Source organism: Leptidea sinapis, chromosome 35, assembly GCF_905404315.1.
Source record: "Leptidea sinapis chromosome 35, ilLepSina1.1, whole genome shotgun sequence".
Lineage (NCBI taxonomy): Eukaryota > Metazoa > Arthropoda > Insecta > Lepidoptera > Pieridae > Leptidea > Leptidea sinapis.
Window position 1 is genome coordinate 5,260,486 of NC_066299.1, and position 16,217 is coordinate 5,276,702.

At 34.1% G+C, this 16,217-nt stretch overlaps 2 protein-coding genes across 2 annotated transcripts in view; one reads left to right on the plus strand and one right to left on the minus strand.

The window, feature by feature from the left end:
- Positions 1 to 16,217, plus strand: part of LOC126975339 (endoribonuclease Dicer-like) — a 66,162-nt gene that overhangs the window by 37,261 nt on the left and 12,684 nt on the right. The gene's annotated exons all lie outside the window — the stretch shown is intronic.
- Positions 437 to 13,426, minus strand: LOC126975345 (juvenile hormone epoxide hydrolase-like). The gene is made up of 7 exons (XM_050823192.1): positions 13,291 to 13,426; positions 10,362 to 10,550; positions 8,181 to 8,564; positions 6,614 to 6,771; positions 4,728 to 4,918; positions 2,391 to 2,619; positions 437 to 1,289 (listed from the first exon to the last, which is right to left on the minus strand). The coding sequence occupies exons 2-7, from the start codon at positions 10,548 to 10,550 to the stop codon at positions 1,073 to 1,075; spliced, it is 1,368 nt and encodes a 455-aa protein (XP_050679149.1). The 5' UTR covers positions 13,291 to 13,426; the 3' UTR covers positions 437 to 1,072.

Here is a 16,217-nt window from a genome sequence, read left to right on the forward strand (position 1 = left end):
TCTTGCGCTATATCTGGACATTGCCTAACATGGCATATGAAGTAGGTATGTCTGTGTTGATCTAAACTCTAAACCAATAGTGATAGTGATTTCTTTTGCATTTCACTGATATGTTTATTCCTCCAACATGCATTGTGTACCCTAGATACCGTATAGTTCTTGAGAACAAGTAATAATATCTATGGATGACATGCATGTCACTCTGGAACTCTCCTTCTCCCAGTTCCAGATAAAACTTGTATCTACATCGAGACCTCACTTTTAAAGGTCCCGGAATATGGTTAAACGAACCTTCTTTAATTTAACCCCCAAAAGCCTCAAGTTTGTGCGTTAACCAGTAAAAAAGTAGTTGTCATATCACCACTCTTCGACATCACTCCCCTTAACGCCTCACCTAGCTACTCATTACGTAAAATGCGAAATAAAACCTCATTGGTATCTAAAGAAACCTTTATTTATAATACTACTCGAACTTCAACAATTCAAATAATTATTATTTATACCCAAAGAGCAAAATTAAAATGAAATATAAAAAGAGATCAATTGGCATTTTATTACAATATCCTTAATAATGCCGGACTTGGATATTTTTATTAAATGCAAAATGCCTAAGTACCTATATCATATTATTATGATAGCGTAAAATTTTTATTTAATGACAATAACATTTAATTACTTACCTATTCTTGTATTTGCATATTACAATTTTATCGAAAATACTCGCTTTAACACATTTTACTGGGATATTAGTGACCACAATTGAAAAGTAAATAATTTAGAATGTTAGTATCCGAAAATAAAGTTGTCCTATCAATGCTCAGCAGGTAGATACTTGCATATTTTCCAACTATGTAATGGTAGGTAGACACAACAAAAATTAAGATTTAAAAGATCTCTGGATTTCACCTAGTGCTGTTTTCACTATTCAAAAAGACTTTGATCCACGTTTGTTCTTACAAGTATCAAAAGCGCCAGTAATATGAAAGATAATTATTATAGGCACCTATGATACTATTTCTTGAATAATTGCAGTTTAATCTTCTAGATATTGTAGTAACCGTTGTTTACTTCCTTATTTATTCCTGTTGTGGAATTTAACGAACTCTTCAACTGATTTAAAAACATCGTCAGCTAAAACGTCTGGCGTGTGCATAGCTGCGAAATGACCACCGAAATCAAACGTTGTTGATCTCACTATATTAATGAATTTATCTCGCAGTATCCAATCTGGTTGGTAAACCACTTCATGCTTAAAGTTCACTACGGCTGTAGGCACTGGCGTTGGTATACTGAAAAACAATATCATTGGGCTTAATTCAAACTAATTTAAGGTTTTTTTTTTGTATGCATGTAAATAAAATGACTGAAGCGTTTAACTGAGTAAATTAGTTGTTAGTATTAAAAGTTGAGCCAGACATAAATTCGTTGATTTGACCGGGGATGTGCCTACGGAAAAGGAAAGAGGTCACAAACATACTTCATTAAAGGTGCTTCACACACTGCGTTAAAAGAGAGAGGGGGAGAACTCCTCTAATTAAAAAATAGAGTAGGCGAATGGCCAAGAGTCTCGTGATGGGTAGTGAATAAGCATCCGCTTAAGGATATCGCAAATCAGAATTCAAGAGTTGCGTTGCCGGTCTTTAAGGTTTTCGAAGCCTGACCTTGTCGGGTCGGGAATAATGCAACCAATAACTGATTCCACAAAGTGCTTGTGCGGGCCAATTAGTTTCTTAATAAAGATATGCTATTAAGATATTAACCAAGTAGATAATAATTAATATTTTTCTTACACGGAAAAAATATCTCAAATAACATGTGAAGGTGAAGAATAAACGTACTCGGAGGGAAGAAACCTGAGAAAAATGAGATCATTTAATACGTTGAGTAAATTGCGAAATAGAAACATCACAATATATTGAATAGATTTGTCGTCTCAGTACTGTTCCAGACAAAACCGCATTCAATTAGTTCTACTGCCACTATCTCTATGGCTGGGCTAGGCTCGATCACCTGGCGTTGCGTAGAGACTTCGCTTCAATGTGTGTCTTCTATCGAATTTATTAGCTGTTTTACCTGATTCCCGCCGCAGAATTCCACCTTCGCACGACACGCCACAAATTAGGATATCATCCCCACCATCTGGATGTGTGGCGGTCCTCCACAGTGCGGTTTGCAAGGTTTCTGCTACTATACGTCATGGGTACCTTCAAAAAAGTGTGTTCACCTTCCTTAAAGGGGCGGGCCCTGTGATTCCTCTGGTGTTGCAAGAGAATGTGCCCGGCGGCGGTCAATTAACAACCAACTAACTTACCATATTCAGATACCAGATCACTTAACGACCCGTACGCTCGTCTGTCCTCCTTTTCCATAAAACTATGTTAAGTACTTACTTATGTACAACGAAAACTTCAGACCAAGCGAACGCTTCAGCGTAGAGTCTCATAGACGTGACGATACAGTCGTTCACCCACACGATAGTTAGTGTGTCCATCAAATCGTCCAAGTTGAGACTATCCAAACCCCCGTGTGGGGTATCCAGTTGGTCGCGGTTGCTGCAGACTCCCATCTTCTCTAAAGCATAACCCGCCAAGCCGGCCGGACTATCAGTTAGAGGCACTCCTGTCAAATATAAAAAAAAAATTTAAGCCAGGGATTGCGGCACATAAATAAACTAATAAATTCTTACTATAACTACTAGAACTACTAACATAGAAAGATATAAACTAAATAAAAAAACAATAATATTTACAACAGAAAAAATATTTTAATGTCCCTATTTATGTACTGTAAGGCAGTCGTTGTTATCAAAAGGATCTGGGTATTGGCATGATACAAATACAGAGCTGAATTTCAGCAGCCCCTAGTGACCCATGAAGTACCTACTATGTTGAAAAAAAAATATCAATCAAATATAAAAATGAAATTTTTGAAGTTATACTTCTTTTGGCGCGTTTGAGAAAAAATATAAGAGTGAATATTATGATGCGCGCGGACACCGTCACGAAAATTCGACACCCTATCGTTAGTTGGTCAACTAGACACTTCAGCTACTAAGACTCTTGTTACTCATATGTCTACTGAACCACGACCAATGGACGAGTATTAAATTTATACACAAGTTTTATAATAAAAAAAATATCTCTAATAATTTAAAGACATTTAATTATTATTTAACTAAATTATGCGGGATGATAATAATATTTTGATTGGTTGTATTTAGTACCTTATTTATTACAATATTATTTTTTCTACAAACGTAAAATAGCACCAGTAACGATATTTTTAAGGATTTCTGCTTTAATACGCCAAAGAAGAATAACATCTTGCGTGTGTTCGTAAGTGCACACACACTTTTTATTATGCCTACTGTCCACATAGATTCGTTCGTACAAATCTGCCGAATCAATCGCATTTCATTTGTTTTAATTGTACACAAAACGCTTATCTTATTCTTCCTAATATATATAAATTACGTGACAAGTTTGTCCTCGATGGACTCCTAAACTAAAGAACGGATTTTAATGGGGATTACTTCATTGAGTGCAGTTTGGTCCAACTTGAGAGATAGGATAGTTTTTATTTTGATTTGGGACCCATAATTATTTTTATTTTCAATATTTGTTTTGTATGGACATATTTTCTATGAGATAATTTGGTGACGCACGGTTTGACAGTTCCGCTGTGAAACAATTTCATTATAACATTATAACATCATATTTTTTACGAAATAATTCTTGATGTTTTGAAAAATTATTAACAAATTCCTATAAAACAGTAGTTTTTTTATTATCTACAGAAGAACGTCTGTCGGGTCAGCTAGTATATTAATAAAGTAAAAACCTAACGTAACATAAATGCTCAATCTACACCGATCTTGGTTTTTTTCAAAGCATATTAATATACGTCATCCCATTTTTCGATATCGAGGTAATAAGTTGTATATTCTGTCACACGGGAAACGAATTTTATTTCTGGCGCTATTGATTCCCTCACTAGGCTCAAACTTCCAACTTAGCTCGTGATTCAATTATAGAATCCTTCACTTGCTCGGGATTCAACATTCGGAACTCGCCACAGAACTGAACTTTAATATAAGCTTTATGATTTCATTGCTCGATCGGAGATCTCTTGCCGGGGAATATTTTTGTACAAACTCTTAAACGGTCAAATACAATGTAGTAACCTCTTGCAGAATATTAACCTTGCTGTCCCATATTTATTCCCAAGGTTTAAAATCAAGAGAATCTTCCAAGTTCCTTCTGTAAAAACCAACCTGGGAGTTCAGGCGCCTCTCGCTCGAATTCTTAAGCGAGTACAATAAGTTAAACGATACCAATTCAGAACTTAATATATTCGGTAGTGGGCTGGTCAGGTTTAAAGAAAGTGTTGTTAAACACTTAGCTGGTACTCAATCTGCATTTGTCAAATAAGTAGATTTTCTTTTCTTTTTCGTCTTCATTATTTTAATAAGTTAAAGTTATAATTTTTACTTTCATTTTTTAATGTTTTTGTTTTTATTATAGCTTAGATGGTATTAGTTCTATTTTTCAAAAGTAAATTAGGGAGTATTTTTTGTAATTTTTATGTTCACCATAATTGTCGTATACTTTAGAACTACTTATTGTAACATTAGATTAAGAAAATTGTATTGTATATGATGTGGTGTGCTTTAATAAATAAATAAGCGGTAGCCACATTAATATTAGGCTGAATATGAATTCGCATACCGATTGTATCTGGTTTGGTAGCTTGTAGGTGAAAGTATCCGCTCTCTCTCAGCAAGTAGTCGAACACTTTCTTCAATGGATACATTCTGTCCCTGTACTTGTGTTCCACTGCGAGGCTGGGCAGTAGTGCGCCCACAAATTGTTTCAGGTAGCTTATAGGACGAGAAGATACGGGCATGTTTGTGTGGAATCTGTAATAATATTCATTCAAATTAGATCGTCTAAATACAGTTATATTCACCGATTTGGAAATGACATTAAAAGGCATTTATTTTCGTAAAATTGATTTCTTTTGAATTCTTTTTGATGTCATTTCTAATGTACTAGATACTACTACCGCTTCGGAAACAAATGGCGCTCTGAGAGGGAGAAGCCGGCGCAAACTCTCCCAGAATTCTTTTTTTTGCGCTCTTGTTTGCAATTGCTATTGCTATAAAATAATCATAATCTAGCCCCCGGCTGTCGGATCACTTAGATATACAGCAGTGGAGTAGTAGGAATTAGGACAGAGCAATTTTTTAAATAAAACATTTAAGTTTGTGTATAGATAATGCCTGAACAGTGGCTGGGACTTTATTATAATAGTGTATACATTTACCCTTAAAGCTATTATGTATCTTATTTTGTTTCTTATCATTTTGGGGATCGAAAATTTATTGAATTAGGCGCTACTTTGCGGTAATCCATAATTATACAAATGATTTAAGTTTTCTTTAGCATTAATTCCGCCAATATTTGTTTTTAAAACGAGATGGCACGAGACTGAATCAAGCCAGATTTTGGCGAGACAACACGTCCTGAGGATGCCTCGTGTAGAGGCGAAACACGTGTCGGATTGTTTTAAAAACAAATATTGGCGGAATTAACACTAAAGAAAACTTAAATCATTTGTATAATTTTGGGGATCATTTAAATATTTTGAGTATATGTAAAAAACAGTTCAGGTTCGTTGTAAAATTTTTGAGATATAGGTAGTACTTGAAATTATTCCTTGGTACAGATTTGCCAGACCCCATTTCAATGGTCAATACTTAGGTTTTTAAATCTAATATTATGTTTTAGACAGACCAATCAAGCTTTGTTATTGTCCAATCGTTCCTTTCACATTATGTTGAGTTTTTCGAAAGTACTGTGTCATGCAGACATTTTTCATAAATATGTGTATTTTAAAATTATCCTCAAGTCTTATCTGAATGCGTTACGGTCATCCAAAGGGTGTTTAAGTTTTCTGTTTCTCACCATCACCACCAGTAAGACAATGCAAGGCCGCAGCGATTACAAAGTCAGGTGTTTTTGGTGTTTCCTAATTGCTATTGTTTATAGTTTAATATTAAGCATTATAATATTATTAAAACCAAAATATGATTGACGAATAATATATTTTATCAAAACTTGATTCATTAGAATGAATTGTCGATCGAGCGAAATTTTAATTGAAACTATTAGCCAGTGCCTATTGCGGCATTATAATTTTAATTGATAAATAATGACTAAAAATGAAAGAAAAAAAAGTGTGTATGTACTTATGTATGCAAGCAAGAAGTTATACCTCTTTGGCCTTACGAAGCAAAAATCATTAAAATGGTTTATTCCTCGTGCTTTTCTACATTTTTAGAAAGAACAGTTTTCTAAAAATCTTGCAAAGATGGCATTATTCACAATTAATTATTAAATAATGCTGTATGGCCTTGAACCTTTTGCCTGTCCTAATAATAGACGAAAAAACCAAAAAAAAAATAACGAATGAGGCAAACGTCAGAATATTTTAGGAACCAACTTCAACATGTTACTTTGCGTTACGGTGATGCGCGCGCATCTTAAAATTTTACTCTCATTATTTTTTCATAACGCGCTTAAAGAAGTATAACTCCAAAAAAATATCTTACCCCAAGATATCATCTGGATACAATGTAGACATGTGTGTTGCAACCTGGGAGCCCCAATCACCAGCCTGGATGTAAAACTGATTGAATCCAAGTCGCTTCATAAGGTTCTTCATAACCACAGCAATTTGTAACGGGTTAAGGCCAGGTTTGTTTGTACCCTGTCAATTATAGAAAGGCATGAGCTATTCCCCCTTATTCATAATGGTCCGCTAACTTAAAACAGCTGCTAAAGAGTATTATTTCTCATTCTGACTTAGGTCGATAGAAGAAGACTGAGAAAGAATTAGCAATACTTTAAGTTAGCAGACTATTATGAATAAGGGGGATTATGTTTATTATTAAACAAATACTGCAAGTCTAAGACCGGGACCACATCATCGAAGGACGCATATGGAACTAATTGGAAAGAATATTTGTTTTGAGCTGAGTTAAAGAGGAGCTAGAACTCTATCTGACTAACTAATCTTTATTTGTATGTGGATAAGTGTGGCCTTATAGCCTAAACACATGGTCAGATCTGGTTCAGCCGAACCATCGGACGCGGTCCGGTACCGGGTCATATTCCATGGTATGTTATTTTGTTCATCGCACAAAATTATTGTTATTACCGTCCGGATCGTACCGAGTACGACGTCGGACGAATTAATGCGAGCCACCCACCGCCCCGTCCGATGGTCCGGTCGTACTAAATCCGACCATGTGTTTAGGCTAGTAGAACATACAGCGTCCCTTCTAGGAAGCCCATAATATTCCGCACGGGATGTCACCTATGCGATGGTCCAGCTATCTATATATATAAAAATGAATTGCTGTTCGTTAGTCTCGCTTAAACTCGAGAACGGCTGGACCAATTTGGCTAATTTTGTGGAAGTCCAGAGAAGGTTTAAAAAGGTGAATAAATATGAAAATGCTAGGAATGAAATAAAAAACATTTCGTTTTTCCTTTGATGGGTCGTCGTTGAGAAATCAAATTGAAAGAATAGTTTTTTTAGAATGTTTTAGGAGGGAGCAGAGAACCTACCAATCACTTATATTCAAGTGGCCCTATAGCTCCTCCAATATATGGAATATTGAATGTAACTAAATCAGAATTAATTTATTCATTTAGGTCAAAGAATGACATTTACAGTAATATTATTATTATAATATTGATACACATTTACACAAACTATCTTGCCCCAAACTAGGCATAGCGTGTACTATGGCTACAAGACAACGACATGTTTAATACAGTAATATACTTACTTAAATAACATAAATCTTCTATATATATTCCATTGTATAACTCAACAAGATATCTCTGGAACCACAAGGCGTAGAGACTTGAAATTTGGAGAGGAATATTCCTTTCGCCGAAGATATGCTAAGAACGGATATTTAGAAATTCCACTCTCAAGATTTTTTTATTATGAGTTTGTTTTTTAAGGTTTTTCTTGTATACCTCACCCAGTCCTCCTCATACAGTCCAGGATATCCAGATAGATACTGATGTGTTTTTTTTCGTAACTACAGAGCAAATGAATCTAGCCACAGATTACCTATAATTTGAAGACAAAATAATACAAACCTGAGAAAAGCCAAATCCAGGCAAATCAGCCGCAATAACGTCGAATACAAAATCATGTTCATCCCTTTGTTTTGTGAGCATCGGTATGACCTGATCGAACTCCTTTGATGAACTGGGCCAACCGTGAAGCATCAACAATGGCAATACCTTCTTTGCCGACGGTTTCACTCGAATGTAATGTATGTCAAGACCCTGTATTCTCGTTTTAAAATGCGGTAATTTATTTAAACGATCAGCTCTCTCCTTAAACTTGTATTCTTCCTGCCAGTACTTTAGTATTTTCTCCAGATATAACGTGTTGATGCCGTATTGTGATTGTATTCCCTCCATTGGCGGTCGTAAAGGCCGTCGGTTTCTCAGCCTAAATCTCAAATCGGCTATCATCTGTAACGCACAGTTATGAATTCAGTTATCTCATTCATAAATTATTTATAGCGTGTTCAGCGCACATTTGTTCAATTTACTCCGGTGAATACGTTAAAAAGATATGGAATAATTGTTTTACCGTTTTAACGGTTTTGTATTTCAATAATTTTCTCGTTTGCGAATTTATAACGTTGCAATGTCTTATTTCGAACTACTAGTAAACTGATATTTTTTTACTCTCACTTTCTTTGTCGATTCCTTTAGCCTAGAGTAAGGTACAGGATTCGATGCCCACATGTCATAAACGTAAAATATGTCTAGTAGGTCTTATTAGTAGGACAATTAGGGTCTGCTTCACAATGTCGAAGTAAAGTAGCATATTGTCATAGACTCGATCAATTAATGCTTTTGTATTTTCAAAAATCGTTCATAACTTTTGGTCATGTGAAAATCGCCAGTCTTTTGAATAGAAGGTACGATAGGGTTCACTTAAATTCTCGACTCAATGATGCGCTATATTAGTTTTTTTTTTTTTTTTCCTATTTTCTACCCTTTCGTATGGCCACATCCACCATGCAAACCGGCAGATTAATAAACATTTTTTAAACATGGGAGTGTGTACAACAATGTCACCAATGAAACCACCAGTGACTAGTACACATCATATTATAAACTATTTTCTCTCTTTGTTATTTGACGCCCGAGTTAATCTCTATTTAGCTCTTTGGCTCTCCTACCATCATTTAAATTGACATAATTTTGTCAAATGCTTGTCACTCTGTCAGGCGACCCATTAGATAACTATAATTTAAATGACGCTTACCTGGTAGATTACACTATTTGTACATTGTGAAACGCAAATGATGTCCTTATTCAATAGTAAAGTAGCAAGTAGCCTATCCGTAACTTTACTTGGATATTGTGCAACAGCCCCTAAATAAATTAATTCTAATGCAGCAAAGGCACCCTATAGAGAAATGCTGGAATCCCGGCGGATAGACATTTTTGCAATAGTTTTAAAATCGAGGCAAGGGTTAAAGAAGCACCATATTCTTCCGGCGACGATTATCACAAACACATATATTTCTCTTTTATATCTAATATTTTTTATTGTGGTGATCTCAGTTACGAAAATATTGTACCTGCATATTGTCGTCAAATCTTGATATCCGCATGTGAAATTTTCAACTACATCGGATGAGAATCCCATTGTTGTTCCTGAATTTATGTTCCTGGTTATGATATTCCAAATTTATACCATGAAAATACATACCAAATCATGACGTGTTATTTTACGTGGAAACGATGTACATTTTGGCGCCAAGAATATCCACCTAATCTACATAATATCATGTATCTGTTATATTTTTGAAAATAACTTTCAGACTATCTATTACTTATTTACCAACCTGCTAGTTAGTAAGTCAAAAATAGTGTTCATTATCTTTAAAGATTTTGGAAACTTCCTCATTTGTAAAGAATCTTTTTTTCATCTTAATTTGTTTATAACAATTGCGAGTTTTTATGAGTCACTCGGACGGATGGTTCGCTCAGTACCGCATCGTCCATTAATTTTGGTACATAATACAAATTTAAGTAGGGATATCCCTAAATAATAACAAACTGTTTAAACTAAAGAAGAATCACGGATCATAAATATCAGTGTAATCGGTGTACATACATAAAAAAAATACCAAACGAATTGAGAATCTCCTCCTTTTTCCAGTCGGTTAAAAATCATCATCCAGGTAATGTTATTTCACAAAAGCAGTCTAGCCATATAGCGGAAGGTGACAGAAATCAACAAACATGTACCGTGTCGTTAAATTCGATCTTGAAAGGCCGTATCGACAGATCATCCTGTTTCGGCGTCTCTCCGTCGCCCCACCATCTTTGGTTGTCCAATTCCGGCAACTCCGGTATTGCCGTTAATATTTGGACGTATATAGCAACACCAATTGCGACTGAAGATAATGCCGCGACCGCCGCCACTGATTTGAACATCTGTAAAAAAAATAACAATAAGGAAAGAAATAAAGAAAGAAAAATCATTTATTCTGCAACTTAAAGTATAAAAGTAGAATTATTTATTAATTTATATGAACATGCAGAATTGGAGTTCACCTCGGTATAATACTGGTCGTACCCACAGGTGATATGATCAGCGCTGGTCTTTCGGAGAACCCCAGGTGGTATAGCAGATTGTCATACTACTTAAAGGTTATACATACATGAAGGGATACCATACTAAAATAATAATATGTGGAGCAAGGAGGGGACACTGATACCCTGAGTATTTACTTTGGAGTTAATTTTCCTCTATGAAACGTGTCAAACGTAGCATATGTTGCTACGTTACTGTGTCCATGTAAGCCTATGGGTTACATGGACACAGGACAGTAAACACTTATATCTTTTTCCAATTTTGAGATTAGGTCAAAGTGACCCACTTTTATAGGCTTGTATTGTTTTATATAATACTTATACTTAAAAACTATAAGTGTGTATAAATAATATGGAAGATTATGCTATGACTCGATCGCGCCCCCTTAATTGACTGATGTCGATTTTACCTGAACGAGCGTGACAGCCCCGTCTTATTAAATACTCATAAATTTATAGGAAACTAGCTGACTCGACAGACGTTGTTCTGTAGATAATAAAAAAAAATACTGTTTTATAGGAATTTGCCAATAATATTTCAAAACATCAAGAATTACTTCGTAAAATATTCTCCCTGTTAACAACAGTGAAATTAGTGAAATTGTTTCACAGCGGAACTGTCAAACCTTGCGTCACTTAATTCTCTCCATACAAAACAAATATTGAAAATAAAAATAATTTTGGGTCCCAAATCGAAATAAAAACTATCCTATCTCTCAAGTTGGACCAAACTGCACTCAATGAAGTAATCCCCATTAAAATCCGTTCTTTAGTTTAGGAGTCCATCGAGGACAAACTTGTCACGTAATTTATATATATTAAGATTACTAATTATCAAATTTTCGCTTAATTTTAACAGTTTGCTTATTGCTAAAGCCTTAGAAAGCTAACAAAACTTAGTTCACAATAAATTTTATAAACACTTATCTCAATTAGGTTAACACGTGTTGTATAAGAGATACATAAACAAAACAGCGCGGTGCTATCGTTTTGCTAGTCATACAGTGCTGCGTTTCGATACAATAATTTATTGTCACCCGCTGCGCCGGTCGAATTGTCACACGTGAAATAAAGTGAAATAAGAGGCTTGGAATGTCTGATGACATCGATATTCCGTATTGTATATGCTGACTTAGTATTCGATCGTGTTGTGATTCACAGATATTGTATTACATTTGATCATCGACCGGTCTCTTAATTGAAGGGGCAGATGATGAACATACAGAATTCAATCAAGCCCTGTAATTGATACGATCAGCTTGTGGAATTTTGCTAATAAAATGCCCTTTAATATTTTTGCACGGAACCCTAAATAAAATTTAGAAATAATAGTACCCTAAAATCTGTCCAGCCGCTTCCTTAATTAGTTGTTACAGACATGAAAAATTAATCATCGAATATCGGGTACAATAACAATATAAATATTAACACCCTTATTCATAATAGTCTGCTAACTTAAAGCATTGCTAATTCTCACTCTGTCTTCTTCTATTGACCTAAGTCAGAATGAGAAAAAACACTCCTAAGCGGTTTTTAAAGTAAGTAAAAAGCGTATTTTAGAAAAAATATGCTTTTTACTTAATGTCAAACTGACACATGAATTTGTTTTCTAGGTATGATATAATATACTCAAATAATAATAAAAAATAGTGCTCCACTTTAAAAAAAAGTTCTGTTGAATTCTGTTTATTAATTATCTATTAATAATAATCGAATCTGTGGTAAAATCTCACATTTATTCAATTATTTGGAAATTGCTTGCAATGATTGGTTAGTAGATGTTTACTAAAATATAAAAGATTTAATAAACATGTAGACATAGCTAATTTATATAGAATTGTTGAGATCTGTGAGAAAGATTTGCACTTATTTATCATAAGTGATTCAGCCAATTTACAATTAGGTTTATATTAAGTTAAATTATTTTGTTTTACAGTGTTGCCCTACGAGAGGGTTACTATAATGAATAGGTATATAACACATCGTCTCCAAATATCTGCAGCTTAACGTTCTTAATTCATTTGGTGTAACTTGAGAGATTTCTTGCAATCATGTAAGCGAAAAGTCGTGTTATATTCGGCAGTTTGCGTTTAACAATCAGCGAATTATTTTTCGTCGATCGCTTTAGAATGCGGTAGATACAAATTTAATCTTAATATCGGTACAAAAAATTTGTTTAAGGAAAACCAACATCTAATATTATTTTTATAGATACTTATATAAAAACCGATAGCCAAATACAAGTTTTACTAATATATTATAATATAAAAGTACGTAGGTACGTGTACTTATATAAGTTGTGTAAATGTTATTGAACAAAAAGAATTTAATATGGAGCTTCTGTGGGTCAGTATTTTAAAAGTATAAGGTTGTAATGTTGAGTGTGTTTATATTATATTACTTTATATTAGCACAGTCGAAACAAATGTCATTGATTCCATCCATTCAAATTGTTTCCCTCACTAGGTCAAGAATCACAATAATATAAATTATACTCTCACAAACACAGCGATACATTCACTATTTCAATTCAATTATCACATTTTTATCGATACAAAACTTATAAGTAAATTTTTGATACCTTTATCGTTTTCGGCAGTGATATCGATCGGTGCCGTGAAATACGAATTCGCGACTTGTTAATATTTATTCGCACGTGCGCGTACGCCGGAGCTCTCGGCCGAAATTGTGTGAATCTACCGGCACGAGTATCAACTATCAACTTATCGAGTTGTATTTAAGTACTAAGTAGTCGTATACTATGTAGTGTGTCTTCTATGAGCATATTTCAATACGGCCTCGACCTTGCTTGATATTTACCGCCATAGAATTTAAATATTCAAATATTCATTGAATGTTTTATTTTATATGAGATCATGTTATATATTACTGTGTTATTAAGTAGGTCACGTCGACACATTGAGAAAGTTCCGCGCGAACCATCCCTTTGGATATTTTTTTTTCACTGCTAAGTATTTTATTTATTATGATTAAGTTTTGACCTGAAATTGTGGTTTGATAGTATCAAGTACAAGTCTCCCCAAGATATCTACGACCCTGTTCGAATTAATTTTATTTTAAATACCACTACGTTTACTTATTAATAGTCTTATTAGACAGTATCTGTACATACATCAAAGATGAATAAAGATGTTTCGTATTACGAGTCACTTTACACAAATTATATGAGTTTTCTGATGATTTCGGCTGTCTCATGTGACTCAAGAACGGCTCGACAGATCTTGATGAAAATTGCTAGGAAGAAAGTTAATTATTAAAACTGGTATAGGTCAAGTCAATCCTTCCGGAACCTCTAGGTCGCTCCGAGGTTGCTGCGAATAGTTGGTCAGCTCAGTAACAAAAATTATGTTTCGAAGGATTGAAAGCGGGATAAATCTGCGCCAACTTGTGCGAGTCCGAACTTCTGTATCTGTATCTGTCTTATTAATAAAATTTATTCCCAGTTTAAAATTACTTCTGCATGTCATGTAGTTCTGTCTGTGACAAAGGAACGATAAGTTTTAATCTTGGAATAAATTTACTTCGCGTTTCTTAATAACACAGTGTAAGTATTCCATCTGCATTTAGAATAATGCTATTATTGTATTTATTGCCTTCTTTTATCATTGTTCGGCGATATGGGTCTAAAGTGTGCATGGAATACATTAATTTTATTAATTCATTCATTTATTTATTATTAACCAACTTCAAAAATGGAAGAGGTTCTCAAGTTGACACGCTTTTTATTAGCTTCACCTGTATGTATATTTGTTTGTAATCGACTCATTCTTGCGCGATTTTGAACTACTTTAAACGGCCAGTTTTCGTTCAAACTTCGTAGATTTGTCGAGGACCGATGACAATACATTAATTTGATAAAATTATTCCATATTTCAATTTGCAAAATAAGATTTTTGTTATTTTATATATTTTTTCATCTATCTTTTCGATAAGGCAGGAATTGATGTTCATTTTAAATTTCAACCATTATCTTTTCAACCAAAGCGTGTTTTTTAGTTTTTTTAAACTACTTTCATGTCTTTGTTGTCTCCGTCGTAACTCGACCATTTTATAAAATTGCATTGTCAGTTGGATGAATGTACCTGCGGATTGATATTTCGAATTGGATTATAGAATACCTGACTAATTATAGGAACTCCCCAAATTATGTAACTTTAGTAATTAATTAAAACAATTTTATACAATAACTATCATTTGTGAAATAGAACTGATTAAATTAATTATAATATGAGTATTTCGGTGATTATAAGGTTGTCAAGTTGAACCCATGTACCTTAGCGTGTTTGGATTTATTGGAATTGTTTTGAATTCCACAAAGTGAGCAAAAAAACCACTTAAAAATAATAGATTGTTTAGATTGACACACACACACACACGCACACACACACAAACAGGACTTTTCTTACAGGACAGGCTATGTCTAGGTGTTAGGGACCAAATTAGGGCTCCCGCAATTCAATTTCGGTATTTGCGGGATTACGAATTTTCAATCCCGCGGGATCTCGGTATTTGCGGAATCCCGCATATTGAAAATATGCACACTCAAGGCAAATAAAACAATGAATTAATCAACTCCACATTAATTACTATTAAAATGAGATCAATCAAATTATAGCGTTTTTTTTCACAAAAAAGAAACAATAATAAATTCTCTATAAAAAAAACAAACTATATCTTTTTCAAAAAATACACAAAGAAAATTAAAAAATCAACCAAAAAAATACACGTTTTAACCTGATAAATTCTTACTTAATTATTAAGATTGTCAGCTTTTATTTTTAACTGAAAATGTTGCCGAAGGAAACAACATGTCCTATAGCTACTATTTTTCAGTCCCGCGGATCCCGCAGGAAACCCTAGACCAAATGTTCTTTAATAATATGGGATAAAGTGTTCGTATGGAATAAAATAAATATTTAATACGTTTCCTTATTAGCAATTATTGGGATTGAGCTTACTATCTATTGTAAATTACATCGTGTAGCCCATCTAGCCACAAGGAGAGATGAACAAACATACCAATATTGATCATGAGTCATCCCGACGGTTTGCTTAGTGGTTCGAGTACTGGGTTGTATCCTTAGAGGCGCGGGTTCATTCTCCATAAATCCATGAAGTGATTAACATTTTTGTAAGTTGTGTACAGTTTCAGTTTGCAATTGTATAATCTATTATTATTATATGAGCGTCATTCTTTTAAGAGGGACAGTGCAGGCAATAGTTAAATTCTGGACTTACAGTATTAAGTACGGCATAAAATATTCCTTCCACAAAATTATTATTTTTTTGCAATTCTCACAAGATACACACAGCCTAGAACCAGATTATAATTGAAATAGTAATGACACAGTGCAATATTGTACAGAAATTGTTTTTATTTTTTTATTAGAGTTCAAGAATTGTTGTTATTTTTTCTTCATCCATTCCCGCTGTTTGTTTTCGTATATTCCGGTGGTAGTGATTCAATTGACATATTTGAAAGGAATC